We start from the raw sequence: 19251 nt of genomic DNA on the forward strand, positions 1-19251 counted from the left end.
TTTCTTTTTTATTTCCTTCCTTTCTTCCCTCTCTTTTTCTCTTTCTTGTTCTCCCTCTTTCTGCTTTCCTCCCTCCATCCCTTCGCTAGGAAATATAGAGGTTGTGATTTTTTTTAAAAAAAAATCAATTGAGTAGTTTTTACTAGTCTCTCTATGGCTAATGCCATGACCCAGGAAATCCAGTTTCTAATATCCCAAAAATCAGAGCAACCCAATCTGTTGATTTATGGACCTCTTCAGAAATAGCCAAAAATCATGGTGTTGACTGCATGGTCTCCAATCTAGTCATCTTCACATTTTTTCTTTATTTTCCTCTTGCAAATGTCCCTGCTGTACATATTTGAAAAGTCTATATACATTGTTCAGCAGCTCCATATGGAACTCCAGCTTCATCACCTTACCTGATACGTTGGCCAGCATTTGATGCTTGATGCCTAAACTTAAGAAGATCCCTACGTGCAGTGGCCAATATCATTGAGAGGTGCATTGAGCCACGGTGGCGCAGTGGTTAGAATGCAGTATTGCAGGCTAATTCTGCTGACTGCCGATCGTCTGCAATTTGGCAGTTCAAATCTCACCAGGCTCAAGGTTGACTCAGCCTTCTGTCCTTCTAAGGTCGGTAAAAGGAGAGCCCAGATTGTTGGGGGCAAGAGGCTGACTCTGTAAACCACTTAGAGAAGGTTGTAAAAGCACTGTGAAGTAGTATATAAGTCTTAAGTGCTATTGCTCTTCCTTTTCTCCTTCCTTCCTTCCTTCCTTCCTTCCTTCCTTCCTTCCTTCCTTCCTTTATTAAGGAATAAATTTTTAATTATTGTGTGTATTTATATTTTATCTGCCTGTTCACCGCCCTAAGTCCTTCGGGAGAAGGGCGGTATACAAATTAAATTATTATTATTATTATTATTATTATTATTATTATTATTATTATTATTATTATTATTATTATTATTATTATTATTATTATTATTCCTTCCTTCTGAACCAGCCTTTCATTCTTCTGAGGTCGGTAAAATGAGGGGCCAGATTGTTGGGGGCAAATAGGCGGACTCTGTAGGCGGGCTGTAAAAGCATTATGAAGCGGTATATAAGTCTAAGGGCTATTGCTTTCTGTGCTGTTTTCTGTTTAATTAGAACAGGGGCAAAATTGTTTGCAAAAAACCCCGAGGGAAACCATTATGTGTGGTGTGTGGGTGAGTGTATACAGTATGTATGTGTATATATGTGTGTTGTGTATATATGTATCATGTATGCATTTCTTTGTTTGATTGACTATATCCCGCCTTTATTATTTTTACAAACAACTTCAAGGCAGCAAACAACATATCCAACTTTTTTCCTTGTATTTTCCCCCACAAAAACAATCCTGTGAGGTGGGTTGGGGAGAGAGAGAGAGAGAGAGACAGGGGTTGGCCCAAAGTCACCCAACTGGCTTTCACAGCTAAGACGAGACTTGAACTCACAGCCTCTGGCTTTCTAGCCTGGTGCTTTAACTACTAAACCAAACGGGCTCCTTATGGGCTGGGAAAACAACCCTTCACTTCAAGGGAGCCCACAAGTACAACAAATATCCATCCATATTAGGACCCCCTTGCACAAATTTTGTATATTTATACCCTGGTCCCCAGCCAGAAGCTTATTACAATCCAGTAACATAAAATATATATACCACATTAATAAACAGAGCCATAAAACATATCCCGACGATGAGACTAAAGCAACAACTCAACAGATCCTGAAAAATATTGTCAGCTCTAGTGAACAAACTATAAAAGCTTTCCTTAAAAGGATCAGGATATCAATTGCCGGCTTTTGTACAGTAAGCATAGTCAAGGGGTGGGTAGCGATGGCGCTACTGAACAAGAGACAAGACGGCTCATCTTTTTTTCTTAATTTTAATTTTAATCTTTTTCCTTTAACATCCATAGCTGCTTGGTAAACGGTGTATTATCCAGGTCAATTTACTTTAGACATAATAATGATGATGATGATACTATTTACACCAGGAATAAAATGCTACTGGTTCAGACTGGTTCGGCCGAACCAGTAGCGACGGCAGGTGGTTCGGAGAACCAGTAGCGACGGCAGGTGGTTCGGAGAACCAGTAGCGACGGCAGCGCAAGGCTCCGCCCACCCACCCGGTTGTCATTACTTCCTGGATTTAACCAGGAAGTAACCTGTTTTTTACCCTCTGCGCATGCGCAGAAGGCGCATGCACTTCCGAACCGGTAGGGAAGGTAAGTGGATTTCACCCCTGATTTATGCATACATAGTAATAATCTTTCAACTTCTGATATTTACGTATAAAGGTAAAGGTTCCCCTCGCAAATATGTGCTAGTCGTTCCCGACTCTAGAGGGCGGGTGCTCATCTCCGTTTCAAAGCCAAAGAGCCAGCACTGTCTGAAGACATCTCCATAGTCATGTGGCCGGCATGACTCAATGCCAAAGGCGCACGGAACGCTGTTCCCTTCCCACCAAAGGTGGTCCCTATTTTTCTACTTGCCTTTTTTTTTACATGCTTTCGAACTGCTAGGTTGGCAGAAGCTGGGACAAGGAACAGGAGCTCACCCCGTTATGTAGCACTAGGGATTCAAACCTTTTGATTGAATCTTAGCCACTGAGTTACCGCATCCCTATGCGGTATTTACATATACATGGTAATAATAATGTAATGTATCATGTAGCAGTATACCTAGTGGTATTTTCCCAATTTCTAATTTCTACTTCTATTTTCTAACCATTAGTAAAACAAATCCCGTATTAAGAAGTATTCTGTTATCTATCCATCATCTCTTGCCCTTTTTAGTATTTTGACTCTTATTGACTTTTTAACAAATCTCGCATGTTCCTCTCCTGGGACCTTACATCTCCTTACAACACTTATTCATCCTTTTTTCTGTGATGCAATGGGCGTGACCTCTGTGGCCATCGTGTCTTCTTAAAACACTTCCCAGAGGTTGCAAGGAAGGAAAGATGTGGGAACAACAGTTCCTGAGAGGCAAAATGAGCTGCTGAAGAGTGAGACAGTGTCTCTCAGATGCTCTTGAGAAACTCAGGAGTTGATAAACAGAATAATAGAATAACAGAGTTGGAAGGGACATAACATAACATAACATAATATCAGAGTTGGAAGGGACCTTGGAGGCCTTCTAGTCCAACCCCCTGCCCAGGCAGGAAACCCTACACCATCTCAGTCAGATGGTTATCCAACATTTTCTTAAAAATTTCCAGTGTTGGAGCATTCACAACTTCTGCAGGCAAGTCGTTCCACTTATTAATTGTTCTAACTGTCAGGAAATTTCTCCTTAGTTCTAAGTTGCTTCTTTCTTTGATCAGTTTCCACCCATTGCTTCTTGTTCTACCCTCAGGTGCTTTGGTGAACAGCCCGACTCCCTCTTCTTTGTGGCAGCCCCTAAGATATTGGAACACAGCTATCATGTCTCCCCTAGTCCTTTTTTTCGTTAAACTAGACATACCCAGTTCCTGCAACCGTTCTTCATATGTTTTATCCTCCAGTCCCCTAATCATCTTTGTTGCTCTTCTCTGCACTCTTTCTAGAGTCTCAACATCTTTTTTACATTGTGGTGACCAAAACTAAATGCAATATTCCAAGTGCAGCCTTACCAAGGCATTATAAAGTGGCACTAACACTTCACGTGATCTTGATTCTATCCCTCTGTTTATGCAGCCCAGAACTGTGTTGGCTTTTTTAACAGCTGCTGCACACTGCTGGCTCATATCTAAATGGTTATCCACTAGGACTCCAAGATCCCTCTCACAGGTACTACTATTGAGCAAGGTACCACATATACCTTGGAGGTCATCTAGTCCAACCCCCTACTCAAGTAGACAACCCTATACCATTTCAGACAAATTGTTGTCTTCTTAAAAACCTCCAGTGTTGGAGTACCCACAACTTCTGGAGGCAAGCTGTTTCATTGATTAATTGTTCTCACTCCCAGGAAATTTCCCCCTGATTCTAAACTAGTTCTCTCTTTGATAAGATTGCATTCATTGCTCCTTGTCCTGCCTTCAGGTGCTTTGGAGAATAGCTTGACTCCCTCTTCTTTGTGGTAGCCCCTCAGATATTGGAACGTTGCTATCATGTCATCCTCTGGTCCTTTTTTTCACTAGACTAGACATATCCAATTCCTGCAACCATTCTTCATATGCTTTATTGTCCAGCCCCCCTAACCATCTTTGTTGCTCTTCTCTGCACTCTTTCTAGAGCCTCAACATCTTTTTTTATATTGCGGTGACCAAAATTGGGTGCTGTATTCCAAGTGTGGTTTTACCCAGGCCTTATAAAGTTGTATTAACACTTGATTATTTGATAGAAAGATCAGAATGAGAAAGCAATGCAGAGCAGTACATTGGTAGGGCAAGAAAAGCCGTGGTGTAAACTTTTGGGGAAATGGACTTTATAATTTTTCTAAAGAATCTTTGTAATAATTTCCATTCCATATAAAGCATTTTTCCCCCCTCTAAAAGCCATTACCACCAGTTGCCTAAATCTTGACCCCTACAGACGCACACTAAGACCATGTTTTGCTAACCGAGCAGATGAGTTTACATCTTGTGACACTTATATAATAACAATTAGGCAAACAGAAATGTAAATTTATGGTTGTAAAGTTTTTCTGGCAATTGGGAGCAGGGCCATTTTTCATTTTTAAAAGAACCCTTCCAATAATGAGGGCCTGAATTTTCTCAGATTCCTCTCTTGCGCTCTTCAGATCATCCCTCTGTCCGGCCTGAAGCTTTGCGCTTTTGTTTTTTGTTTACTAAATTTTTTAGAATGGCTACTTTGCAAATTTGGAAGGGAAAAAAAAACCCCAAACTTATTTCACTAAGTAAATGACCAGATCGGAACACTGATTCCACAAAGTTGAGAAGATCCTTTCCCACAATCTGGAACTACAAGGATTGCCCATCATCCATTACAAGGATGTTCGGACCCACTGATGCTAAGCTAGTTAGGAGAGCTTTGCAAAGATTTTTGCAAAGTTTCTCTCCAGCTGGCGAGCAAAACAGAATGGATATCATAGCCACGTGAACTTAAGCCATTCACTTTCTCTGAGCCCTGGGAAAGAGGCAATGGCAAACCCTTTCTGAAAACCTTACCGCAATTGTATCTGTAAGTCGAGGGTTATCTATAAAAGGTAAATGAAAAAGTTCCCCATGCACATATGTGCTAGTCGTTCCTGACTCTAGGGGGCAGTGCTCATCTCCATTTCAAAGCCGAAGAGCCAGCGCTGTCCGAAGATGTCTCCGTGGTCATGTAGCCAACATGACTCAATGCCAAAGGCACATGGAACGCTGTTTCCTTCCCACCAAAGGTGGTCCCTATTTTTCTACTTGCCTTTTTTTTAACGTGCTTTCGAACTGCTAGGTTGGCAGAAGCTGGGACAAGCAGCGGGAGCTCACCCTGTGACGCGGCGCTAGGGACTCGAACCGCCAAACTGCTGACCTTTCGATCGACAAGCTCAGCGTCTTAGCCACCGAGCCACCGCGTCCCTTGGGATATCTGTATCAACTGGTAAAGACCCCGAAGATATTTTAGGCACCGGGCCTGCTGTTAAAACCTCAGGGGAACACAGTCGAGCAGACGAGAACTCCCACCTCCCAAAATTAACATTGATACCTTTTGTGGCTTCGGACTCCAGACGACTAAACTCTTGAGAAATGGTTTCTCTTTCTGGGTGTCTTGGCTTGCCGTATCTTCCCTCCCCTTTCTCTTGTCCTGCAGAGTTAGACTAAGCAAGGAGCTCGGGAGCTCCAAATATAGTCAGAACCGAAAAAGAAAAGCAACCCGTCCTAGCTAAACAGAGACTCCGGAGAACAGAATGTCGTCTTCGCTGGGCACCCGGCTCCCCTTATGATATCCATTAAGGTTTTATTTATGCAGTGAAGACTCTTGCCAGCTAGTCTGGGGCACAAGGCGGTCGCGAAAGCGTGTCAGCTCATTTGTCAGTGACGTAGCAGAGGAGACCGAGAGGAGACCTTTTCCAGCAAGGGCTGAAAGTGAAATGCGTCACTCCCTTGGTTTTCTCTTGCAAAATGCCCATTTTGGTAGGGTGGGTCGCTGGCCTGTCTCCTCTGCCTCTCTTCTTCCCCTTCCCATTCTCACACCGCAACAGAGAAACCCAGTTTTCCTCTTTTTCTTTCCTGGTTGGGTACAGAGGTGAGTTTCACATATTCTTACCACTGGTTTGCAGCCCGCGCGCCTTCTATGCGCGTGCCTGGCCTTTTGCAAATGCACTTCCGCGAACCTGCCCGGCCTTCCATGCATGCACTTTGCTCACGTATGTGCCTTCCGTGCACGTGCCCGGCCTCGAAAACGTGGCTAAATAGGACGGTATTATGCTGGGGCGGGTGGGCGGACCTCCCGTCACCACTACTGGTGCGTCCAAATTGGTCCAAACCGGGTGAATGCCACCACTGGTTGGGTGGCAACTGTTGACTCCTCCAAAAAGGAGGCAACCAAGTCTGTGCAATATTTGTGAGGGCTTCTTTGAATCTGTAAAGGAAACTCTGCAAAATGCAGACAGATTGAAAAATAGGCAAGAGAGTTCCAGGTATCACAAGACAACAGGTTAATCCAGTCAAGAAGCATAGCAATGAGTACTACCCTGTTTCCCCCAAATAAGTCACCCCCTGATAATAAGCCCAATCGGGCTTTTGAGCGCATGGCAATAAGGCCAAGCGCTTATTTCAGGGTTCAAAAAATATATAAGTCAGGGTCTTATTTTCAGGAAAACATGGTATCTAGCTAGCTAGCTAGCTAGCTACAGTATCTTTCTTTCCATCCATCCATCCATCCATCCATCCATCCATCCATCCATCCATCCATCTATCTATCTATCTATCTATCTATCTATCTATCTATCTATCTATCTATCTATCTATCTATCTATCTATCTATTTATCTGTCTGTCTATCTATCTATCTATCTATCTATCTATCTATCTATCTATCTATCTATCTCTGTCATCTACAGTATCTATCTATCTACAGTATCTATCTATCTATCTTATCTATCTATTTATCTGTCTATCTATCTGTCTATCTATCTGTCTATCTATCTATCTATCTATTTTTCTTTCTGTCTATCTATCTATCTATCTATCTATCTATCTATTTTTCTTTCTGTCTATCTATCTATCTATCTATCTATCTATCTATCTATCTATCTATCTATCTACCTACCTACCCAGTTTCCCCCCAAATAAGACATCCCCTGATAATAAGCCCAATCAGGCTTCTGAACACAAGACAAAGCGTTGGCCACACCCACCCAGTCACATGACCACCTAGCCCCACCCACCCAACCAGTCATTAGGCAGATCATATTAGTGGTCCATGGGATTTAAAATTATGAATTTAGTGGTCCCTGAGGTCCAAAAAATTGGTGACCCCTGCTCTAGAGACTCTGGCCCCCTTCCTCCCAACTAAACCATCTAAATTTTGCTGTCTCTTGACAATCAGTCCTTCCATGCTTGGGAATCCAGACTACATTCCACCACATAAGGCAATCGGAATTTCAACCCCTCTTGGGGGTCTGCTGACTTGGACATCTGATGGTATGGTAAAAAAACAAGATGGCATCCATGGCTGTATGATCAAAGCTCCCACCTCAGAATAGATTGCACCATTATGGCTGCCATTTTTTTTTGGACAGCTCTTGAAAGACAAGGCATCTCATAATAAAAGACCATGGAATGTAAAATTGGAAAGAGGGTCATGCCTAACGTATTGTAACAGTAGCATATGTGACATTTTTATTATCGAGACTCCTTGTAAGGAAACTTTATTTCACCCATTTGATTCTACTTTCGTGTTGCGTATTTTCAAATCTTGCAAGTCATTGACCGAAACGTGGGTTTCCTTCCATTTCATTTCATGCAAATGGTCTCTGCAAACAATTCTATGCCCAAGCTGACTATATAACCCATTAACTCGGTTTAATGTTTTAACTCATTATCTGGGGTCCTGCAATACACTGAACCTCAATAACTGAAATAGACCTTCTTCTTCCCCCCCACCCCTCAAAAATCCCAACCAACTAATTATGGTATGTGTGAACCAGTGGTGGCTTTCAAAAATTTTTTACTACCGGTTCTGTGGATGTGGCTTGGTGGGCATGGCTTGGTGGGCATAGCAGAGGAAGGATACTGCAAAATCTCCATTCCCTCCCCACTCAAGGGGAAGGATACTGTAAAATCTCCATTCCCACCTACTCCAGGGAAAGGATACTGCAAAATCTCCATTCCCACCCCACTCCAGGGGAAGGATACTGTAAAATCTCCATTCCCACCCCATTCCAGGGGAAGGATACTGTAAAATCTCCCAATCAGCTGGGACTCGAGAGGCAGAGAATAAATGGGGGAATGGGCCAGTCAAAATTTTTACTACCAGTTCTCCGAACTACTCAAAATTTCCACTACTGGTTCTCCAGAACTGGTCAGAACCTGCTGAAACCCACCTCTGGTGTGAACATTGACATGTGTACAGCCCCTAGTTCTTGTGGCATGCGTACAACACTTGCGGCTTGTGGCCTGTGTACAGCTCCAGTTCTTTAAGTGTGTCATACAAGAGAAACCACAAGATTTGAGATCTTACAGGCTACATTTTGCCTTGGCATTTTGCCTCTTTCTCGCCTTCTGTCAGGTTGCTCAAAATCTCAAAAGCATGGTAACGGCTGGACGGGAACTCAGATTTTTGGCCGCTTCCATCCGACATTGATTTATGGAATGGAGGAGTTAGGGAAGAGAGGGATCCAGCCACATAAAGGTTGCTGAATTTTGGCTCAGCCGCTTTAACCGCATCAAACGGGTAACCAACAACACGAAGGCCAATGTGAACAAGGCATTAGAGGTTGGATGGGGGCAGAGAGGACTGACTGTGTTACATTCCTTCGCATTTGGAGTTCCCTCTTGGACTGAATTAGTGCCGCCCTGAGTTGTTTTAGCAAGCAGAAATTTGGCCCAAGGACCAGAAAAGCCAGGCTAAAAAAGAGAGCTGGGTGGAAAGGAGAAAAACAGCCAAATCCCAGCTGGGTTCACTTTTCTTTCTGAGATTTTATTTTATTTTATTTGCCTTTCTCCTTTTTTGAGGTGGCTCTGCTGAAGAGGTTTTGTTGGGCTTTTCTCTCGCATCTCAAGCCCTCTTCCTCCATTGTAAACTGCTCAGAGAGTGGCATATCAGTCACATGTAAGAGAAACAGCTGTCCAGTCTGTTCTTGAAAACCTCCCGTGATGGAGCACCCACAACTTCTCTTCTACGGATGAATTGTTCTCGCTCTCAAACATTTTCACCTTAGTTCTACGTTGGGTCTCTCTTCAGCAAGCTTCCCCCTGTTACTTCTCGTCGTGGCCTTAGGGCAGCGGTTCTCAACCTGTGGGTCGGGACCCCGTTGGGGGTCGAATGACAATTTGCCAGGGGTTGCCTAAGACCATCGGAAATATGGGAAGTATACTTGCGAGTCGAAGAATCGCGCTCCGATGGTTGACTCCACAAGCCAGCTGCAGGCTCTTCAAATCGCTAGCCGAATTCGGCTTCAGGCGCGATGAATTAAAAAAGAGAGAAAACTTTGCTCTGATGTCTCCCTCTCAAGCCAGCTGCAATCACTCCCAATCGCTAGCCTAATCTGGCTTCAGGCGCCATAAACTTAATAGGGGAGGAGTCTCCGCTTTAATGCCTCCATCCTCAAGGCAATCGCAAGCAGTTCAGATCGCTAGCCGATACGGCTTCAACATGGCGATAAATTCAATATGAAAATAATTTTACGGTTGGGGTCGCCACATTGTGGGGAATTGTATTAAAGGGGTCGCAGCATTATAAAGGTTGAGAACCACTGCCTTAGAGGCTTTGAAGAATAAGACAATCCCCTCTTCTCTGTAACAGCCCCTCAAATATTGGAAGACTCTAGGATGTCCGTCGCCCCCAGTGCTTCCCTTTGTTTAGTTAGACGTTCCCAGTTCTCTCCAGAAGTTGTGAATGCTCCAACACTGGAAGTTTTTAAGAAGAGATTGGATAACCATTGGTCTGAAATGGTATAGGACAGTGATAGTTAACCTTTTTGCCGTTGCGTGCCAAAAGTGGGCGGAGTGCAGAGGAGTTGCACGCACACGTGCCCACACCCATAATTCAAAGCACCCACGCATGCGTGCTCAACTCCCCCATGCGACCCCCGTTTTTGGCACACGATGGCCCGGTGGGCCCGGTAGGTCCATTTTTCACCCTCCCCAGTCTGCAGAGCCTTTCTAGGAGCCTGGGGAGGGCAAAAATGGCCTTCCGCATCCCCCAGAGGCCCTCTGGAGACTGGAAACAGCCTATTTCCCGACTTCCGGTGGGTCCGGAAGTCCCGAAAATCAGCTGGCCGGCATGCACATTCTCACTGGAGCTGAGCTTAGGGCAACTCTCACGTGCCCACCAATATGGCTCTGTATGCCACCGGTAGCACCTGTGCCATAGGTTCGCCATCATGGGTATAGGGCTTCCTGCAGTGGTAGGATTCAACCGGTTCTCACCACTTCAGCTGAACTGGTTGTTAAATTGCTGGCTGGCCCTACCCATTCCAGGAGTAGTCCCCCCCCACCACTGCCTGTTTTTGCTCCCAGGAGGCTTCCAGGGGGCCTACTAGGCCCAAAATGGAGTGTGGGGGTATGGCTTGGCCCCTCCGCAGCCCGTTTTTGCTTCCAGGAGGCTGCAGGGACATCTACTAGGCCCAAAATGGGGCATGAGAAGGTGCGGGAACCTCGCGGCCGGTTTTTGCTCCCGGGGGGGTACAGGAGGCAGAATGCTGCCTGTCACACCCGCTGGCCACGCCCACCATGGCCACGACCAATCCAGCTGGTCATTAGGGCAGAGAACCGGTTGTTAAATTATTTGAATCCCACCACTGGCTTCCTGCCTAAGCAGGGGGTTGGACTAGAAGACCTCCAAGGGCTCTTCCAACTCTGTTATTCTATTCTATTCTATTCTATTCTATTCTATTCTATTCTATTCTATTCTATTCTATTCCATTCCATTCCATTCCATTCATCGTACAATCTATTACCCAAGTCCGTTTTCCCTGCAACTTTTGGGCTCAAGCCATGCGAAGACCCTCAGGCACGGATCCAGCCATGCATTAGACCCTCAGGCACGGATCCAGAGTTCCGTAGCTTGATGAACTTTACTTCAATGTCCCAAATGCCTTTTTGGAAGGCTCAGCAGTTGTCCGTCCTTGCCTTACTGCCTCCTTTTCCATCTCCTTTTGAGACAATCCAGTGCCAGGCCGAGCTGCAGCCGGCCAAACATTTTTGTAACTCTCAAGGAAAGAAAAAGAAAAGATGTCTCATTTAAGCTTCGGGTGGGGGGAGAGAGACCAACTGGACAGGGAGAATTGTTTTCCCACCATACGCTGAACACAGAGTAGCCCATTTTATGGACAAATGGAGGCACAACACAGGAAACCGCCATACATAAAAAAAATTAAGCAAGGTTAAAGCCAAGTGTTTTTTTCTATCAGGGCAACCTGGTGTACCCAAATATGGGAAGGAACATACTGCTTCCGTTTTCGCCTTTCAGTCCCAGTCCAGGGGCCTTCGCAGGCGGTCGCTTTCATGACAAACTATTTTGTGTTAAATTTATATTTACCGACAAAGAAATAATGGGAGACTAGTATAGATCCATTTTAAGCTATTGTTGTGGTCTGCCAGCACCCTGCGGAGCTGGCACTGGAGTCGGACAGCGATGAGGCTGAAGTGAAGCCAGGGCCATCGGGGAGTGAGGTGCAGACTTCGGAGCCTCCAGAGGCTGATAGTAGTGAGGCAGAGGAACAGGAGGAGCCTGTTCCTAATGCACGCATGAGAAGAGCTGCCAGAAGGCAAGAGCAGCTCAAGCAAAGAGGACGACTAGGGAGTAAGGCCAAGAGATGATTGGCCCCTCCCATAAGGCTTAAAACAGACCAGCAACAGCGTTTGGGCTTTGCCGGAAAACAACGTTGGTAGCTTCGTCTTCTTCTTCGTCTACATCTTGTATTTATTTTTGTATCTGTGACTTCTGGACGTTTGCCAAGAAAGGCCTTTGGCAGTTTGCCTAATTGGACCAAGGTTTGCAATAGAACGGAGGAATTTGTGTTGGGAGGCATTTGTTTTAATTTAGTTGAACTACGCTGGGAATGAAGTAATTCTCAGCTGTTCAAATAAAGTTTGTTTGTTTTTACACTGACAGAATTTCCTACTATGGCTGCTACAGCTATCTAAGGTTAACCAGTCTAAGGTTAAACTTTTGGGGATTTTGGGATGAAACCACAGAGTCAGGTAGTGCATTCCAGGCATTGACCACTCTGTTGCTGAAGTCGTATTTTCCGCAATTGAATTTGGTGCGGTTTACCTTAAGTTTGTATCTATTGTGTGCTTGTGTATTGTTGTGGTTGAAGATGAAGTAGTCATTGACAGGTAGGACATTGTAGCAGATGATTTTATGAGCTATGCTTAGGTTATACCGAAAGCAGCGTAGTTCTAAATTTCCTAAGCCCACAATTTGGAGTCTGGTGACATAAGGTATGTTGTTGCGAGCGGACATGTTCAATTGTATTAAGGTCTTAATACTTGATCCCATCAGGCTGCCCAACTCATTGCAACTGATACGTGAAAGCTGAAATCAGCTTTTCCTTAATTTGTAATGGTTTTTCTTCCTCCTCTCTAGAGTAACCACTAGTCAGCCAATACACAACATCTACCATCTATTGTTCTATCAATCCTTTGTGCCTCTTGAAGCTTTCTCTCTATCTTCACTTGCCATCTCCTGGTGACCGCTCTTAAGACGTTCTTCCCACAAGTAAAAGAAACTAAGATAAATTTTCTAAGCCCAAAATTTCAAGTCTGGTGGCATAAGGTATTTTGTTGCAAGCGGAAGAGTGGAGGACTTTTCTTGTGAAATATTTCTGGACACGTTCGATTGTATTAATGTCCGATATGCAGTGCGGGTTCCAGACAGATGAGCTGTATTCAAGAATTGGTCTAGCAAATGTTTTGTATGCTCTGGTTAGTAGTGTAATATTACCGGAGAAGAAGCTACGCAAGATTAGGCTTACAACCCTTAATGCCTTTTTGGCGATGTTGTTACAGTGGGCTTTGGCACTTAGATCATTTGATATGATCTACTCCAAGGTCCTTGACAGAGTGAGGGTCATGTACAAGGTCATGTCCACTCAGTTTGTATATCTAGTTTGTATATCTAGCATGAGTCCTTTGACTCAGGCAGGCGTCCTGCAAAGGTTGTTGTTGGTGGTGGTGTGTTGCAACTTCTTTTCCTGCTTTCTAGTTGTTGTCCTGCTCATGTCCTGCGTTCTTCTCCCCACAGATTGTGACTCCTACTGCAAGCCAGCCAAGGGCAATTACAAAATCAACATGAAAAAGTACTGCAAGAAAGATTATGGTAAGAACGTGCTCTTTTTTCACCGGAGCAGAAGGGACAGAACATAGAACATAGATCAGTAGGAGTCAAGATCTTCTAAATCGGTGGTTCTCAACCCTTATAGTGCTGCGACCCCTTTAATACAATTCCCCACGATGTGGCGACCCCTTTAATACAATTCCCCACGATGTGGTGACCCCAAACATAAAATTATTTTCGTTTTGAATTTATCGTGCCTGAAGCCGTATTGGCTAGCGACCTGAACTGCTTGCGATTGCCTTGAGGACAGAGGCATTAAAGTGGAGACTCCTCCCCTATTAAGTTTATAGCGCCTGAAGCCAGATTAGGCTAGCGATTGGGAGTGATTGCAGCTGGCTTGAGAGGGAGACATCAGAGCAAAGATTTCTCTCTTTTTTAATTCATCGCGCCTGAAGCCGAATTCGGCTAGCGATTTGAAAAGCCTGCAGCTGGCTTGTGGAGTCAACCGTTGGAGCGTGATTCTTCGACTCGCAAGTATACTTCCCATATTTCCGATGGTCTTAGGCGACCCCTGGCAAATCGTCATCTGACCCCCAACGGGGTCCCGACCCACAGGTTGAGAACCGCTGTTCTAAATGAACTCTGACCACCTCCACGAAGCTTAAATTCAATTTCCCCATAGCTCTCGTGCTTGTGGCCCTGCCATCCCCCCCAAAAAAACCAGGCCAGCTCCATGCTCATCCATCTCGGCCAGTTTGAAATGAACTAGAAAGAAAGAGGGGTAGTGGGTGGGGGGGGGAGAGAAATCCTTCTCAAATCTCCAAAAACATTGTGCGCGCCCTTTTCCTTTCTCCACCCCAAAGCCTCTCTGTCTGCCAAATATGTTAAAAAGCAGATTTTTCTCTCTTCCGCAAGGTGTGTGGGGTGGAGAGGGAGATTTTGAATAGGATGGGAGGTCTGCAGAGTTGGGGCGCAGGGCATCCCGCCTGTGGGTTGTTAATCACCCAGACATAAGCATAGTTGCTCTCTTGAGTAGAAAGTGGGCAGGGGGAGGAGAAAAGGAGAACGGCTAAAAAGGCTGAGGTTTTTTGATTGATCTTCTCCAGGAGCCCTTTGGTTCCAAGAGAAAAGATGTTTTTGGCAAGGTGGAAAGGGAACCGGGATTCGCGATAGTTATCCAAGGGCCGCCGAGAGGGGCCCTGGTGGCAACTGCAGAGCAGAAAGAAGGAGGTGGGGGGAGGGCAGAATATTTTTTTCTACAAAGGGACAATTATCCTTGGAGATAATTGCAATCAGGTATTATTCATTCATTCCATCGAAACGTTCCTTCGGTTGAGGTTTGCCCGTATCCCAGGTTGTTTGGTGGGATAAAGCAAACGTATAAAAATCCATGATTAAAAAGAGAGAGAGAAAGACAAAGGGCTCTTTAAAATTAGGGATGGGAGAGAAAGAGAGAGAAAAACAGAGACAGAGACACAGAGAGAGAGAGAAACAGAGACAGAGACACACAGAGAGACAGAGAGAGAGAGAAACAGAGAGAGAAAGAAATGCACACAGAGAGAGAGACAGAGAGACAGAGAAACAGAGACAGAGAGACACATGGGTGGGGGAGAAAGAGAGAGAGAAACAGAGACAGATACAGAGACACACAGAGAGAGAGAAACAGAGACAGAGACACAGAGAGAAAGAAACAGAGAGAGAAAGAAACACAGAGAGAGACAGAGACAGAGAGACAGAGAAACTGAGACAGAGACAGAGACAGAGAGACACACAGGTAGGGGAGAAAGAGAGAGAGTAACAGAGACAGAGACACACACAGAGAGAGAAACAGGGACAGAGACAGACAGACAGACAGAGAGAGAGAGAGACAGAGAGAAAGAAACAGAGAGAGAGAGAGAGAGAGAGAGAGAGAGACAGAGACAGAGAAACACACGGGGGGGGAGAAAGAGAGAGAGAAACAGAGACAGAGACAGAGACACACAGAGAGAGAGAAACAGAGACAGAGACACAGAGAGGGACAGAGAGACAGAGAAACAGAGACAGAGACAGAGAGACACACGGGGGGGGAGAAACAGAGACAGAAACAGAAAGACACGGAGAGAGAGACAGAGACAAAGACAGAAACAGAGACAAAGAGAGACACAGAGAGAGACAGAGACAGAGAGAAAGAGACAGAGACAGAGACAGAGAAAGAGAAAGAGACAGAAGGAGACAGGGGGGAAGGAAAGAGAGAGATGCAATCTAACATCTTGAGAATTTGCTGAGCTTAGTACAGACAGTCCTTGACTTACATCCTTTCGTTTAGTGACTGCCCCAAGTTACAATGGCATAGAAAAAAGTGACTTATGACCATTTTTCACACTTAATGACTGCTGCAGCATCCCCATGGTTACATGATCGAAATTCAGAGACTTGGCAACTGACTTCTATTTATGACGGCATTGCAGTCTCCCGGGGTCATGGGATTTCCCTTTTGAGACCTTCTGACAAGCAAAGTCCATGGGGGAAGCCAGATTCACTTAGCAACCGCATTACTAATTTAACTGCGATGATTCACTTAACAACTGTGGCAAGAAAGGTTGCAGAATGGGACAGAATTTGCAACTGCTTCACTCCCAAATGAAACAAATGTTTCGCTTGGCAACAGAACTGTTGGGTTGAGTTGTAAGTTGGGGACTACCTGTAAACCGTTTGCACCAAGCCTGGCCTCTTTCTCCTAGCTAACAATCTCACATGCTTATAAATCTTGGACTAAGGAAAGAGCCTGAGCATGAAACCAACACGTTCTCCCCGTCCTTGGGCTGCTATGTCCTTACTGTCAGCCCTGAAGCCATTTTCTCCCTGGCACCTTCAGGGCTGCCACAGCGGAGATGAGTCGAGCTGTGGGAACAGGAGGACGGGAGGTAGAGATGGGGGATTGTAGCCAAAATAAAATTCTTTCCTCTGAGAACCAAGGACTTTCCCACCAGGTGCAAGGAGGTGGGATTTGAGACCAACTAACCAGTGGTGGGTTGCTACCGGTTCTCTCCAGTTCGGGCGAACCGGTAGCAGCGATGGTAAGGTGAGAGCGAACCGGTTCGCTCCGACTGTCAGCTGGGCCCTCCTGCCCGCCCCTGCGCTATACCTACCTATATTTGTTCATTTTTAGCCCAGCTGATAGCCACAGCTGAATGGATTGTCCTGCCTCAGCTGTTCTGAAATGAAATGCGCTTGCGCCAAGCGCAAGTTCAGCGTGCATGCAAGCGAAGCGTGTGCAAAGTGTGCACAAAGCGAAGCGTGTGCAAAGTGTGCACAAATCAGTGATAACACCGGTTGAAACCCACCACTGCAACTAACCCTTGGACAGAGGGATGCAGTGGCTGAGTGGCTAAGACGCTGAGCTTGTCCATCGAAAGGTTACTCGTCCCAGCTTCTGCCAACCTAGCAGTTCGAAAGCACATAAAAAATGCAAGTAGAAAACATAGGGACCACCTTTGGTGGGAAGGGAACAGCGTTCCGTGTGCCTTTGGCATTGAGTCATGCCGGCCACATGATCACGGAGACGTCTTCGGACAGCACTGGCTCTTCGGCTTTGAAACGGAGATGAGCACCGGCCCCTAGAGTCGGGAACGACTAGCACATATGTGCGAGGGGAACCTTTTATCTTTTTAATACTTGGACTGTGACCTGATTGGACCATGTGTTGGATTGTATGGACAGGGGAAAGAAAATGTTACTTTTAACTGGGGGGGGAAACCCGAGGGGGGTTTAGAGTTGGATTTCCCCAGACATGCCAATATGACATGCCTAACAAATCTGCCTGCCTTGGAGTTTTGATCCCGTTGGGTGTATTACTTGGAACCCTGACCCTTCCATTTGTCTTGACTTCTCTTTCTCCCTTCAGTTGTCCAAGTCAACGTCTTAGACATGGAGACGGTCGCCAACTGGGCCAAATTCACCGTCAACATCCTCTCGGTCTACAAGTGTCGGGACGAACGTGTGAAGCGGGGCGATAACTTCTTATGGATCCACATGAAAGACTTGGCTTGCAAATGCCCCAAGATCCAAATTAGCAAGAAGTACCTAGTTATGGGGATCAGTGAAAACCCCAGCGACCGGCCAGGACTAATGGCCGACAAGAACAGCTTGGTGATCCAATGGCGGGACGCCTGGACTCGGCGCCTCCGGAAACTGCAGAGGCGGGAGAAAAGGGGGAAGTGTTTGAAACCGTGATTGGTTCGACCTCACGTCGGTTATATGCACACCTCCTTCCCCCTTGTGCCTGTGGGTTGCCCGTGCGCTCCGCTCCGTGGACTCTTCCAAAAGACTCTGTATATATACATAACCTATGAATGGGTGGATTCACCTCTGTATAGTGTATATTTTGACAAAGGTTCTTTTTTTGGGGGGGGGAGGACGGTGAGGGGTGGGGGGTGGGGGCGAGAGGGATGTGTCTTTGAGCACAGGGAGGTTTTTGGGGATTTTTGTTTGTTTGTTTGTTTGTTTTAATGTTTATTAAGAATAACATGGTAAGGACAAACCTTTAACAAGGAGCAAAGTGAAGGAAAAGGTCTTCCGGACCGGTTCGTTAAAGGAATATGGAAGAAGAAAGCTCAGATCAACTCTGGGCCAGCATGACTCCCTCCTCCTCCGTGTGTCTGTCTGTCTGTCTGTCTGTCCGATAGATAGATAGATAGATAGATAGATAGATAGATAGATAGATAGATAGATAGATAGATAGATAGATAGATAGATAGATAGAAACTGTAGATTGATAGATACCGTGTTTCCCCAAAAATAAGACCCTGTCTTATATTTTTTTGAACCCTGAAATAAGTGCTTGGCCTTATTGCCATGTACTCAAAAGCCCAATTGGGTTTATTATCAGGGAATGTCTTATTCTGGGGAAAACAGGAAGATAGATACGATAGATAGATAGATAGATAGATAGATAGATAGATAGATAGATAGATAGATAGATAGATAGATAGATAGATAGATAGATAGATAGATAGATAGATAGAAAGAAAGAAAGAAAGAAAGAAAGATAGATACTGTATAGATTACTCCATCTCTCTGATTCTGCAGTCTATCATATCTATCTATCATCTATCTATTTATCTATATCTAACTATGTGTCTGTCTGTTTATCATCTCTAGCTATCATCTATCACCTATCTATCTATCTTTCTGTCTGTCTGTCTATCATCTACCTATCTTTTATCATATCCATCCATCCAGTGGTGGGATTCAATTTTTTTTTACTACTGGTTCTGTGGGTGTGGCTTGGTGGGCATGGCATGGCTTGGTGGGTGTGGCAGGGGAAGAGTACTGTAAAATCTCCATTCCCACCCCACTCCAGGGGAAGGATACTGCAAATTCCCCATTCCCTCCCAATCAGCTGGGACTCGGGAAGCAGAGAATAGATGGGGGTGGGGCCAGCCAGAGGTGGTATTTGCCGATTATCTGAACTACTCAAAATTTCCACTACCGGTTCTCCAGAACTGGTCAGAACCTACTGCCTCCATCCATCCATCCATCCATCCATCCATCCATCCATCCATCTATCCGTCTATCCGTCTATCCGTCTGTCTGTCAATCTATCTGTCTATCTGTCTATTTCCCTTCTCACCCTTAAACGAGATCTGTGTCTTTCTCAATCTCAGGTCCTCCGCCGGAGGCCTGGAAGTTGGAGGATTCTGCACAGTGACTTAGTTCTTCCTAGCTGTGCGCTTTTCTGGAAAAAAGCTCTGAGGTTGTTCCTGGGATCTATTGGAGCTCCTCTCCCAGCTAAGGAATCCAGTGCTCCTATCATCACTAGGACCACTTTGGCCTTGACTTGCCAAACTCTCTCTAGTTCCGTCTTCGGTTCCTACTTCTTCGGTTTC

The 19251-nt window shown here is 45.2% G+C and overlaps 1 protein-coding gene across 4 annotated transcripts in view; it reads left to right on the forward strand.

The window, feature by feature from the left end:
• Positions 1 to 17762, forward strand: part of NTN3 (netrin 3) — a 149559-nt gene extending 131797 nt beyond the window's left edge. For all 4 annotated transcript variants that reach the window (XM_058157491.1, XM_058157490.1, XM_058157492.1 and 1 more), the window contains 2 exons: positions 13352 to 13426; positions 17268 to 17762. In XM_058157491.1, the coding sequence (XP_058013474.1) occupies positions 13352 to 13426; positions 17268 to 17596 (404 nt within the window). In that variant the 3' untranslated portion in view covers positions 17597 to 17762. The remainder of the gene's footprint in view (positions 1 to 13351; positions 13427 to 17267) is intronic.
• Positions 17763 to 19251: the final 1489 nt, after the last annotated feature.

Source organism: Ahaetulla prasina, chromosome 14 (genome assembly GCF_028640845.1).
Source record: "Ahaetulla prasina isolate Xishuangbanna chromosome 14, ASM2864084v1, whole genome shotgun sequence".
NCBI classification, from domain to species: domain Eukaryota; kingdom Metazoa; phylum Chordata; class Lepidosauria; order Squamata; family Colubridae; genus Ahaetulla; species Ahaetulla prasina.